Genomic DNA, 13994 nt, shown 5'->3' on the forward strand with positions numbered 1-13994 from the left:
TCTATCACCTATCCCCTATCATCTATCACCTATCCCCTATCCTCTATCACCTATCCCCTATCATCTATCACCTATCCCCTATCATCTATCACCTATCCTCTATCCCCTGTCCCCTATCCCCTATCACCTATCCCCTATCACCTATCCCCTATCACCTATCCCCTATCCTCTATCACCTATCACCTATCATCTATCACCTATCCCCTATCATCTATCACCTATCCCCTATCATCTATCACCTATCCCCTATCATCTATCACCTATCCTCTATCACCTATCCCCTATCACCTATCCTCTATCACCTATCCCCTATCCCCTATCATCTATCACCTATCCCCTATCACCTATCCCCTATCCTCTATCACCTATCACCTATCCCCTATCCTCTATCCCCTATCACCTATCCCCTATCACCTATCCCCTATCATCTATCCCCTATCCCCTATCACCTATCCCCTATCCTCTATCACCTATCCCCTATCCCCTATCATCTATCATCTATCACCTATCCCCTATCACCTATCACCTATCCCCTAGAACCCAACCCCCTTTCACCCTGCATCCTATACCCCTTCAACAAACCTCTCTCACCCTGCACCAACCCTCTCACCCTGCATCCTCTGCCCCTCTGCACCAACCCGCTCTCACCCTGTACAAACCCCTTCTCACCCTACACCACCCCAATCTCACCCTGTGTCCTCTCACCCTGTACCAACCCTCTCTAACCCTGCATTCCAAGCCCACCTGCACCAATCCCTCTCACCCTGCACCAATCCCTGCTCACCCTACACCAACCCACTCTCACCCTGTGTCTTCCATCACCCCGTGTCTGCTCACCATGCACCAACCCCCTCTAACCCTACATCCCACGGCCCCCTGCACCAAACCCCTATCACCCTGCATCCTTCACCCCCCTTCACGAAATCCTTCTCACCCTGCACCAACCCTCAATCACAGTGCATAATCTCCACCCCCCCCCCCTGCACCAACTCCCTTTCACCCTGCGTCCTCCACCCTCTTCATCAATCCCCTTTTACCCTGCATCTTCCCTCACCCTGCCCCGACACCCTTTCACACTGGGTCTTCCCTTTCCCTGTGTCCTCTCACCCTTAATCCCATGCCCCCCTGCATCAACCACCTCTTACCTTGCATCCTCAGCCCCCCCTTCACCAAACCCCTATTGCCCTGCACCAACCCTTTCACATCCTGCATCCTCCGCCTCCCTGCACAAACCCCTCTCACCCTATTTCCCATATCACCCTGCATCTTCTCTCCCTGCACAAACCCCTTCTCGCCCTGTGCTAACCCCCTCACTCGTTGCATCCTCTGCCACCCTGCATAAACCCCCTCTCACTCTGAGTCTTCCCTCATCCTGTGTCCTCTCACCCTGCAGCAACCCTCTCACACCCTGCATCCTCCAGCCCCTTCACCAACCCCCTCTCACCCTGCCCCAACACTCTCTCACCCTGCATACTCTGCCCCCCTGCACCAAACCCCTCTCACCCTGCACCAACCACATCTCACCCTACATCATCTGTCCCCCCTGCACCAACCCCCTCTCACCCTATGTCCTCCGCCCCCCTTCACTTACCCCCTCTCACCCTGCACCAACCCCCTCTCACCCTACACCAACCCAATCTCAACCTGTGTCTTTGTTCATCCTGTGTCCTCTCACCCTGCACCAACCCTCTCTTACCCTGCATCCGCCACCCCCCTTCACCAACCCCCTCTAACCCTGCAATCTATTCCCCCTTTACCAACCCCCTCACACCCTACACCAACCCACTCTATACCCTGTGTCTTCTCTCACCCTGCCTCCCACGCCCCCCTGCATCAACCCCCTCTCACCTTGCATCCTCAGCCCCCCTTCACCAAACCCCTATTGCTCTGCACCAACCCTTTCTCACCCTGCATCCTCCGCCTCCCTGCACCAACCCGTCACCCTGTTTCCCATATCACCCTGCATCTTCTATCCCTGCACAAACCTCTTCTGGCCCTGTGCCAACCCCCTCTCTCCTTGCATCCTCTGCCACCCTGCATAAACCCCCTCTCACTCTGAGTCTTCCCTCATCCTGTGTCCTCTCACCCTGCACCAACCCTCTCACACCCTGCATCCTCCAGCCCCTTTACCAACACACTCTCACCCTGCATACTCTGCCCCCCTGCACCAAACCCCTCTCATCCTGCACCAACCACATCTCACCCTACATCATCTGCCCCCCCCCCCTGCACCAACACCCTCTCACCCTATGTCCTCCACCCCCCTTTACTTACCCCCTCTCACCCTACACCAACCCAATCTCAACCTGTGTCTTTGTTCATCCTGTGTCCTCTCACCCTGCACCAACCCTCTCTTACCCTGCATCCGCCACCCCCCTTCACCAACCCCCTCTAACCCTGCAATCTATTCCCCCTTTACCAACCCCCTTACACCCTACACCAACCCACTCTATACCCTGTGTCTTCTCTCACCCTGCCTCCCACGCCCCCCTGCATCAACCCCCTCTCACCTTGCATCCTCAGCCCCCCTTCACCAAACCCCTATCACCCTACACCAACCATATCTCACCTTGCATCCTCCACCCCCCTTCACCAAACCCCTCTTACCCTCCCAAAACCCTCTTCACAAAAATCACATTATACCACACAGTATATGCCTAAGTTTACATTATGACACACAGTATGAGCCAAAATTCACATTATGTCACAAGGTAGAAGCCAAACTTTATACTATGCCACACGGTAAGAGCCTAAATTCACATTTTGCCACACGGTATGAGCCAAAATTCACATTATGACACAAGGTATAAGCCAAAAATCACATTATGCCACACAGTATATGCCAAAATGTACATTATGCCACATGGCATGGGACAAAATTCACATTATGCCACACGGTATGCGTCAAAATTCACATTATGACACACAGTATAAGACAAAAATGACATTACGCCACACTGAATGACACATAATTCTGTTATGCGGTGGGAGGTGGAGGGTGTCTCTTTGCAAGTGTAAGCTCATTCATCCCATTTGCCTGTCCAAAAGAAGAAAAAAAAAAAAGAATATATATATATATATATATATATACAGTAGATAGATCTATCTATCTATATATAGATAGATCTATAGATCTATCTAACTATCTATATATATATATATATATATATATATATATATCAGCAGTGAGATGATTGGCACTCCAGATAAAGGTTTGTAGGTTTTATGCCGCGGTGCCTTCCACAGGAAAATATACACAATTAACAATCACCGAAAGCATTTAGAGATCAGCAGACAGCACTCCATGGGCTTGTCTGAATCAAATTAGATTTGGTGCATGGTAGTAAAACATCAAAATTCCATAATACCTAGGCAGTGGGGATTAGACCGTGGGGTAGGTTTAGGTAGGGATGGCCATTGACCACCGATGATTTCAAATCATTGATGGTCAATGGCCATCCCTACCTAAACCTACCCCACAGTCTAATGCTTTATGGCCGATGTTGAGAACTTTTGACATCGATGTGGGAGAACCAGAAGGTTTCCCTACATCGATGGCAAAGGAGCACCGATATTTCCATTTTTTCCTTTCAAGGTGCCAGTACACGGAGTATAGCAAACCCCCCCCCACGACACCCGGAAGTCCCACCCCGAGTTCTGATTGGCCCACAGGCCACTCAGTCATATATAATGGATGACCATCGATAGCTATACCTATCGATGGTTATCTATCAAATAGTTTACAGATATCAATGGATGGGTGCAGAATCACCATCGATGGCAACCATCGATGGCATATGCACTGATGGCCATCCCTAGGTTTAAGCAGTGGGGTTACACTGCAGGGAGGGATAAATGGGGGGGGGGGCGCAGAAGGAGGGTAGGTATACTAACTTGGCCCCCGTCAGGATTACTCATTTGGTATGCCGGCATCAGTGTTCTGGCCGCCCGCATTCCCAACCGCCAGCCATTCAAATGTATCCCAATTAACAGTTAAGTTAGGTTCACCAAGCATTATTCTAAATTCAGCAGCACATAGTGTTAACAATCCCATTCTGGCAATAGGATTACATTTTACAATGCGATCCTGGGCGGTAATATTCCACCCAATCCTTCATAAATAGGCCCCTAAAATACATATAAATAATTCATGTACATACAGTATACATGTTATTAATTTTCTCAATTTATTCTCTTTTATTTATTTTTTACTTTCATTTTATTATTTATTTATCTTTATTTTTATTATATTATTTTATTTTTAGTTATTTTATTTTTATTATTTTTTATTTATTTTCAACCTCCTCTCCCGCCTGGACCAGTCATATCACATACCCCCTTTATTATTTTTAGCGCTCCTAGCACCAAACCCTTGAAGTACCTTTTTATATTGGAGAAGCTTACCAATCAGAGCGCGGTCACACACACAAAAAAAAAAAAAAAAACATGTTACAGTATGAAGTGAACCTAATGAAAAAATAGGAAATAAAACACCACAGAATACAAGTAAAAAGGAAAGTTAAATGGGGAGAATAAAGGCAAAAAATTATCCATTTTTTTCAAAACAATATTCACTGTGTTTTACTCATTAAGGTCCCTTGGGATGAGGGTGTCCTGAGTTAAAAACACATACACTTATGCGATTTTGGGAGATTTCACCCAATTCTGTGGATCGAGCACAGAAATTGGAGATTGAACCTGCTGCACATAATATCAATCGTATTTGCTGCCGTCATTTGTGACTGCTTTTGCAGCAGCGATATATCAGAACTGATTACCTGTGAGTGTGTGTGTGTAATAATATACAGGTCAGAAAAAGGTCAGAAAAAGCTGGTCATGGTTGACAGGAGGGATCAGCCTGGAAAACATCTCCTCCCATTGATGGCTGGTCCTAGCGGAGGGTTCAGCCAATGTACAATTTTGGCTAAAATGGGCTATCAATTATACTCAGGGATTACACTTTCACTATATTTAAGGGAGGGGATTTGATAAGTGTCCCGAATACTCGGATAGCCCCACCCCCAACTCAGCCCTCTGACACCGAACTCAGCCTTGTTGCAGATCTCTCTCTGCATGTGTCCCGGCCCGACCGCAATCCTGCACATCGATTGCAAACAGTCTCCAGACCCAAATACATCAGTACTGTCCCTCTATTGGAGGCTGACCCGCAGTTGGGGTGGAGCAGGAGATCATATTGGTGATCGCTGAAGAGATGCCTTGCACCTGTGCTCAGCATCTCTTCACTACAGGCAGAAGAACAGGGAGTAGCAAGGGTGTAACTACCATAGGTGCAGGTAGGGTTACCACCTAGTCCCTTTAATTCCGGACACATATTAATTACACAGGTTCTGTGGCTGGCTGACTTCAAGACTCCACTTCACCTGATTTTAAACTGCCACAGAACCTGTGTAATTAACATGTGTCCGGAATTAAAGGGACTAGGTGGTAACCCTAGGTGCAGGGGGTGCAGCTGCTATGGGGCCCAGAGCTGAGAGGGGCCCACTTTACCTGTCAAAGTATCATGTGCTGTATACACTTTTCAGCATTAGGTGCTAAATAGGGGCACTTACAAACTTTGCTATGTGGCCCACATGTATCTTGTTACGCCACTGGGGAGTAGGGATGGCCATTGACCATGGATGATTTCAAAATCATTGATGGTTTATGGCTGATGTCAAATACTTTTGCCATCGATGGGGGAGAACCAGATGGTTTGCTTTTTTTGTTGTTGTTTGTTTCAAAGTGCTGGGGCATGGAGCAAAGCCCCGCCCTTGTGTTTTGATTGGCCCACCAGCCAATCAGTGAAACACAATGGATGACCATCGATAGTTAAAAATACCGATGGTCATTCATTGCATATGTTAACACTATCCATGACCAGTTGCACAATTGACATCGATGGCAACCATCGATGGCCATCCCTAAAAAATTTGTCAGGGAGAGAGTTTGGGGCTTGCCTAGTCACTATGAAAGTTTTGGGAATGCCCCCCAAAATGATAAAAAACAGGTGGTCGTGGCAATAGACCATGCCCCTTTACCGATGCCCCGCCCATTTCCCATTTAGCCCCTCCTCTTTTCACGACCAATTTTAACATGCAATGTTGGGAGCTATGCACTGTGATCAGGGGGGGGGGGGGGGGGGCTAGTCTAACCTGCCCCGGGGCCAGCCCTCCACCAATAGCCGCGACACTGGGGACAGCTCTACCTCTCTCTCCTATTTGGCAGCGCCCGCCCACCACAACCCCTCGGTAGCACTGCAGTATCAGTGGGGGTACCTGCTACCTCTGCCTCCTCTCCGTCACCGTGCTGGGCAATATGCTGGCAGTCTATGGCTGTATATTCTTCATGAAGGGGGAAAGATGGGACAACTTCACACAGCCGCCTCCAGCGCAGCTCTCAGCCCAACCGTCCTCGCTCGCGCATCTCTCAGCCCAACCGTCTACTCGTTGTCACGTGACAAAAAGGTGAGTGATGACGTCAAGCAACAGCCGCGAGGGACGCGCCTCCCCTAGCGCTTAGGTGCGGGGCTTACTGACGTGGGTGTGGTGCGCGGGCCGAGCACAGTGTGAGTGTACTTGAACAAGTGATGAGTAGCAGCAGCGGAGTAGCTTGCACCCCCAGTAACACTAGAACAGCTGCTTCCACCTGCCCAGCAGCAAAGGACAGCCCCTGCTACCCACCCCCAGCGGTAGCACAGCAGATGGCCATCGACCATCGATGATTATAAACCATCGATGGTTTATGGCCGATGTCGAATAGTTTTGCCATCGATGTGGGAGAACCAGATGGTTTCCCACCATCGATGTCAAGCTTAAAACAAATAGTTTCGTTTTTGCTTTTTCCCCAAGGTGTCGGGACACGGAGCATAGCTCCACCCCCGGCACCCGCGAAGCACCGCCACCGCATTTTTATTGGCTTACAGGCCAATCAATCAAAGAAAATGTATGACCATCGATATATAAAAACATCGATGGTCGTCCGTGAATATTTATACACTATCGATGGAGGGTGTAAAGACCCAGTCTGCGCAGTGATATCCGCCGTGATCGCGGAAGCACATAGTCCGGCCAATCCCCTATCACCTATCCCCTATCACCTATCCCCTATCACCTATCCCCTATCACCTATCCTCTATCACCTATCCTCTATCACCTATCCCCTATCACCTATCCCCTATCCCCTATCACCTATCCCCTATCACCTATCCCCTATCCTCTATCACCTATCCCCTATCCTCTATCCCCTATCACCTATCCCCTATCACCTATCCTCTATCACCTATCCCCTATCCTCTATCCCCTATCACCTATCCCCTATCACCTATCCCCTATCCTCTATCCATTATCACCTATCCCCTATCACCTATCCTCTATCCCCTATCCTCTATCACCTATCCCCTATCACCTATCTCCTATCCCCTATCACCTATCACCTATCCCCTATCATCTATCCACCTATCCCCTATCCTCTATCACCTATCCCCTATCCTCTATCCCCTATCTCCTATCCTCTATCCCCTATCACCTATCCCCTATCCTCTATCACCTATCCTCTATCCCCTATCACCTATCCTCTATCCCCTATCACCTATCCCCTATCCTCTATCACCTATCCCCAATCACCTATCCTCTATCCCCTATCTCCTATCCTCTATCCCCTATCACCTATCCTCTATCCCCTATCACCTATCCCCTATCACCTATCTCCTATCCCCTATCATCTATCACCTATCCCCTATCACCTATCCCTATCATCTATCACCTATCCTCTATCACCTATCCCCTATCACCTATCCCCTATCACCTATCCCCTATCCTCTATCACCTATCCCCTATCCTCTATCACCTATCCCCTATCACCTATCCTCTATCACCTATCCCCTATCACCTATCCCCTATCATCTATCACCTATCCCCTATCACCTATCCTCTATCCCCTATCACCTATCCCCCATCACCTATCCCCTATCACCTATCCCCTATCATCTATCCCCTATCACCTATCCCCTATCACCTATCCCCTATCCTCTATCACCTATCCCTATCTCCTATCCCCTATCCTCTATCACCTATCTCCTATCCCCTATCATCTATCACCTATCCCCTATCCCCTATCACCTATCACCTATCCCCTATCCTCATCACCTATCCCTTATCTCCTATCCCCTATCCTCTATCACCTATCTCCTATCCCCTATCATCTATCACCTATCCCCTATCCCCTATCATCTATCACCTATCCCCTATCACCTATCCTTTATCACCTATCCCCTATCACCTATCCCCTATCACCTATCCCCTATCATCTATCACCTATCATCTATCACCTATCCTCTATCCCCTATCATCTATCACCTATCCCCTATCACCTATCCCCTATCCTCTATCACCTATCTCCTATCCCTTTCATCTATCCCCTATCCCCTATCCTCTATCCCCTATCACCTTTCCCCTATCCCCTATCCTCCATCACCTATCCCCTATCACCTATCTCCTATCCCCTATCACCTATCCCCTATCATCTATCCCCTATCACCTATCCCCTATCACCTATCCTCTATCACCTAGCACCTATCCCCTATCACCTATCCCCTATCCCCTATCATCTATCACCTATCCCCTATCATCTATCACCTATCGCCTATCACCTATGCTTTATCACCTATCCCCTATCCTCTATCACCTATCCCCTATCACCTATCCCTATCACCTATCCCCTATCACCTATCCCTATCATCTATCCCCTATCATCTATCCCCTATCACCTATCCCCTATCACCTATCCCCTATCACTTATCCCCTATCACCTATCCCCTATCCTCTATCACCTATCACCTATCCCCTATCATCTATCACCTATCCCCTATCACCTATCCTCTATCCCCTATCCCCTATTATCTATCACCTATCACCTATCTCCTATCCCCTATCATCTATCCCCTATCACCTATCCCCTATCACCTATCCCCTATCCCCTATCATCTATCACCTATCCCCTATCATCTATCACCTATCCCCTATCACCTATCCCCTATCACCTATGCTTTATCACCTATCACCTATCCCCTATCACCTATCCTCTATCACCTATCCCCTATCACCTATCCTCTATCACCTATCACCTATCCCCTATCATCTATCACCTATCACCTATCCCCTATCATCTATCACCTATCCCCTATCACCTATCCCCTATCCTCTATCCCCTATCACCTATCCCTATCACCTATCCCCTATCCTCTATCACCTATCACCTATCCCCTATCATCTATCCCCTATCTCCTATCCCCTATCCCCTATCCTCTATCACCTATCCTCTATCACCTATCACCTATCCTCTATCACCTATCCCCTATCACCTATCCCCTATCACCTATCCCCTATCCTCTATCCCCTATCACCTATCACCTATCCCCTATCCTCTATCCCCTATCCTCTATCACCTATCCTCTATCACCTATCCCCTATCCTCTATCCCCTATCCTCTATCACCTATCCTCTATCACCTATCCTCTATCACCTATCCCCTATCACCTATCCCCTATCACCTATCCTCTATCACCTATCCCCTATCATCTATCACCTATCCCCTATCACCTATCCCCTATCACCTATCCTCTATCACCTATCACCTATCCCCTATCACCTATCCCCTATCACCTATCCCCTATCCTCTATCACCTATCCCCTATCACCTATCCTCTATCACCTATCCCCTATCCTCTATCCCCTATCCTCTATCCCCTATCCTCTATCCTCTATCACCTATCCCCTATCCTCTATCACCTATCCCTTATCTCCTATCCCCTATCCTCTATCACCTATCTCCTATCCCCTATCATCTATCCCCTATCACCTATCCCCTATCTCCTATCCCCTATCCCCTATCACCTATCCCCTATCGTCTATCACCTATCCTCTATCACCTATCCTCTATCCCCTATCACCTATCCTCTATCACCTATCTCCTATCCCCTATCATCTATCCCCTATCCCCTATCCTCTATCCCCTATCACCTTTCCCCTATCCTCTATCACCTATCCCCCTATAAACTGTTCCGTGAGTGACTTGCTGCCCAGGGCTTGTACCACCCACTCTTCAATAAATTTTTCTGGAGTATTTCTTTCTACTCCTTCTTCAAAACCAATAAAGCGTAAATTATTACGCCTAAGCCGCCCCTCAATGTCGACCATTTTGCGCTGCATGTCCTGCATTTGGCCTGTCATTTTTTTGACCTGGCTCTGAAGTGGCGCTACTGTATCTTCTACAGCCGATACTCTACTCTCCACTTCAGCCACTCGGTCTCTGATCTTGCGTACGTCATCTCTCAACAGCATTAGATCACTTTGTATTTTATTGGTTTGCTCCACCATACGGGTCTCACTAGAGTTAATGGCCTCTAGCAGTTGTTGTAAAGTGACTTCTTGAGATTGTGGATTTTTATTCTCCTTCACTGGAGTGGTGTGCGGTGTGCTGGCCTGGGAGCTGTTGCTAGTCTGATGCCTGGCAAATTTTTCTAAACGTGCAGCAGCTGTGTTTTGGCTGGATTTCCCCATTATTATTGGTGTGTGATAACTTTCTTTTGAGAATTCTGGTTATACTGCAGATATTCTAACCAGTTTTATTCCCTATTATCCAATAGGGGCCAGGACCATTCACAGCCAACCTTCAATGCTTAGTCCTCAATATATTGGTGCTGGTATTTATTGATTGGTGCAAGAAAGTGCAATTCAAGTACCTTTATCACCGTTGGCAGATTGATTTCTCCTGGATTACAGCATACAGCAGCATACAGCCTAGGTTCCAGCAGACTCTGTAGGCCAGCGAGCATCCATTCGCCTCACAAACTGCGCTGCCCAAAATGCTTTGCACTGTCTTGGGGCTACCAGGGAACAATGAGCACCGCAGGAACTGGAGCCTGGGGTGCAAAAACAGCTTGCTCCGCCGCCACCACACCTCGTTCCCCCTTTCTCTGCGGCGGGTGTCTCAGGCTGCCGTGTTACTGTGCTGTGCACGCCGCCCACGGGTCCGCTCTCTCACAGCGCGTCACTCTCTGGCGCCGGGAAACTCGGGGATGTCGCCGCCGATGATGCGGATCCTATCTCTCCGTGCAGCAGCGCCTCTCTCTCCTCGCTGCATCAAAACGCCCTCTCGCCAGTCTCCACCGCAGGCACACTGCACCGCCGGAGCAGGGGGCCGACGCACCGCACACCTCCACCGGGGGTCACCACGACCACAGGCTCCCACTGGTAACAGTCTTATTTTTCCTTTATTCCAACATGTGGATGTGCGTAGGAGAGGGCTCCTTAGTTCATGGCACAGGGAGATTCAAGCACACGCTCTCACTCGTGCCCTGCCGTGGCCACGCCTCCCCCTGGCCTGAAAGTTTTGCCACTATAATTGTGTATTATTGTGTACACTCTTTGTTCTATATGTTGGATACAATCCCCAGTATCGCATTCTGATTTCACCAGCAACGTTTTCCTTGTTTTACTTTCATTTTTTTTCAGCGCTTACCCTGGTGGAATGCGCACTACAGTAACTTAAAAGATATGCTGCTGTAAAAAATATAAATAACTGAATTCCTTACAGGATGCTTTCAACAGACAAACATCAATCTCAAAGTGTACTTGTGCCTCCAATATAGCAGGCAGTAAGAGTTAATGGGCAGTATTCAATGCGGCCGGTGAGGGGGTTAAACGGCAGGGCTCACCGAAAACAATGACCCTTGTCGTTTAACCCCAGTGCCGGCCAATGTCAGATGGCCGCAAGGATTCCCCCAAACAGCGAGGTTCGTGGCTAAAGCAGGGACGCCGCTGCATTTAGCCACGAGCCTCGCTGTTTGGCGGCCGCACATGCCGTTTCCGGCCACACACGCAGTTGCCTGCCAAGTTTATTTCTACTTTCGATCGTGGGGCTGCGCTTCGAGATCGGATCCAGCTTAAACACTGTTCGATTTTGATTTGATTTTGGGATGCTGCACCCTGCAAATAGATATTGCAATACTCTAAGATGCCTTGTCAATTGACTTGGGGGCTTTCCAAATTTTTGCATACATATGTAACCAAGATCTCTGAATTACATTATCATGTAGATTTAAATATTGTTACTGATATCATTGAGTGTGCTGGGGGAAACAAAATGTGCTTCTTTCTTGCTTATTCTAATGTTCATATGACTGCGATTGCATGCATTTCCTTTCCTGATGCTGTTTCTGTCTATTGAACGAACAAGGTTTTGGAAGTCTGCTGGGATAGTTCGCAGATGACATATATAAGTACAAGTACTCTAATGCCAACCCTCCACTTATTACTTATGTGTTTGCAGGAAAGACCACAGTGTAGTGTATCCTGAAGATCAGCAAATCACTGTTCCAAACCTTCTGAAGTTTTTTCTAAAATATGCCACCCTGCCTTCTGCTGCAGCTGATCCTCCTGCCTCCTGCCCAATGCACTATCTGCAATACAAAGAAGATCAAGTCACTTATCTGGAGCGAGAAATCCAAAGACTGAGGGCTGAAATTACAGTATTACACAATGCCCAGGATCAGCTGGCAGAACGGATTTCGAAAGTGAGGAAAGATACACAAGACCTTAAAGTCCAAAAACGGACCCTAGAACAACACAACAGAGCCTTGGAGGATCACACGGAACAGTTACAAGCTCTGTGTGAGCAAAAAACTAGGGAGGTGGGCACGATGGCGGACAAGATGAAGGAGCTGGTAGCGGCTTCTGAAAGTCTTCTGGCAGAAAATGCACTACTTAAGTTTCTTATGGTAGCACTGGAAGCCAAACACAAAACTAATGCAGAGACAGAAAGGTTTGATAACCACGAGGATGGAATCCGGCCAAGCACTGATGTTTCTTAAGGACAATCTGATAGCTCCAGCACAGAGTATAATAAAGAAAATAAAACAGACTGATATTTTTTTTTTTAGCAGAAATATTTCAAAAATTATTTATACAGATTTTCAAACTGTAAATTAAGGTCTTTATTTCCTTGGGGGTCAGGAATTAAAACTTCTATTTTTGTAACAGCCTAGTTTCTAAGAACAAGTTCTATTCCAGATTTTTTGTCTGCGTTTGTTCTGGCAGAAGTTTGATGACTTCTCTGAAATTAATTAAATCCATGTTGCCTGAGGTTTAATTCTTGTTTTTTTTTTATTGTACATTTTGAAAATAGTTAGACAAATTGTCTGAATAATCTGCAATAATCTGCATTTTTTTAAATTCAGTTCTTAAATAACCCCAACAGATCATGTTTTCTGCATTTCTATAATAATGATGCACAGGTAATCTATTTTGCTTTGTCAGTAATTATCCCCCGGTTCCCACAGGCTGAAATCCTGAAAGCAGGACATGAGATAAGGTATTAAAGACTAGAGTTGAAATCTCAAATATATCTCAACAAACTGTAATATCCACTTCTTATGCAATTTAATAAATAAATGCACAAAAGTCCATTAAGTCCCAGAAAAATGTCATTAATACCATTGTGCGCTAAACTATGGTGCTTATTCAGATCTGATCTCAGTACAAATTTGGTCTCAAAATGGGCAGGGAAAATACTGGCTGCATTATTTTTACACTGCAATATAGATCTCACTTTGAAGTACCCAACTCTAACTCTTTCTGCACAAGTTACATCTGCCCCAACTGCAGTACGCATGGTTTTGTCCATTTGAGAAGGAATTTGCCTTTGCGAGTGAACCAGAATAGTGTCCATATTATCAACAGGAGAGGGCCCAAAGCATATTCTTGCACCTGGACTTACCGCTCGTGTTCCACCACTGAGTGTAATACAGTGCAGCGCAGCTGGGGCAGTTGTAACATGTGCGCATTAGATTTCAGTGGGGTGTGTCCAAACCAAAATTTTTATTACAATGAAAAAATAATGCTAACATTTGTGGGCTACATCCAAAAGCAGCCAGTGCTTACCCTTCACAGTAAAAATATAATTGCATTTGCTCTCCTTGCATGGCATCATGGTTTGTT

At 47.1% G+C, this 13994-nt stretch overlaps 1 protein-coding gene across 4 annotated transcripts; it reads left to right on the top strand.

Moving 5' to 3' along the window:
• Positions 1 to 6151: 6151 nt before the first annotated feature.
• LOC146055847 (thioredoxin domain-containing protein 11-like) lies at positions 6152 to 13460 on the top strand. Of its 4 annotated transcripts, none has more exons than XR_014468978.1 (3): positions 6152 to 6464; positions 10643 to 11249; positions 12328 to 13460. XR_014468978.1 is itself a non-coding variant. In XM_083168320.1 (2 exons), the coding sequence occupies exons 1-2, from the start codon at positions 6316 to 6318 to the stop codon at positions 12866 to 12868; spliced, it is 690 nt and encodes a 229-aa protein (XP_083024446.1). In that variant the 5' UTR covers positions 6152 to 6315; the 3' UTR covers positions 12869 to 13460. The 4 variants fall into 4 exon arrangements, 1 of the variants encoding a protein (XP_083024446.1); XR_014468979.1 differs by lacking the exon at positions 6152 to 6464 and adding an exon at positions 6483 to 6565; XM_083168320.1 differs by lacking the exon at positions 10643 to 11249.
• The last annotated feature ends 534 nt before the right edge of the window (positions 13461 to 13994 follow it).

This window comes from Crinia signifera, unplaced genomic scaffold (assembly GCF_055691185.1).
Source record: "Crinia signifera unplaced genomic scaffold, ASM5569118v1 HAP2_SCAFFOLD_620, whole genome shotgun sequence".
Taxonomy (NCBI): Eukaryota; Metazoa; Chordata; class Amphibia; order Anura; family Myobatrachidae; genus Crinia; species Crinia signifera.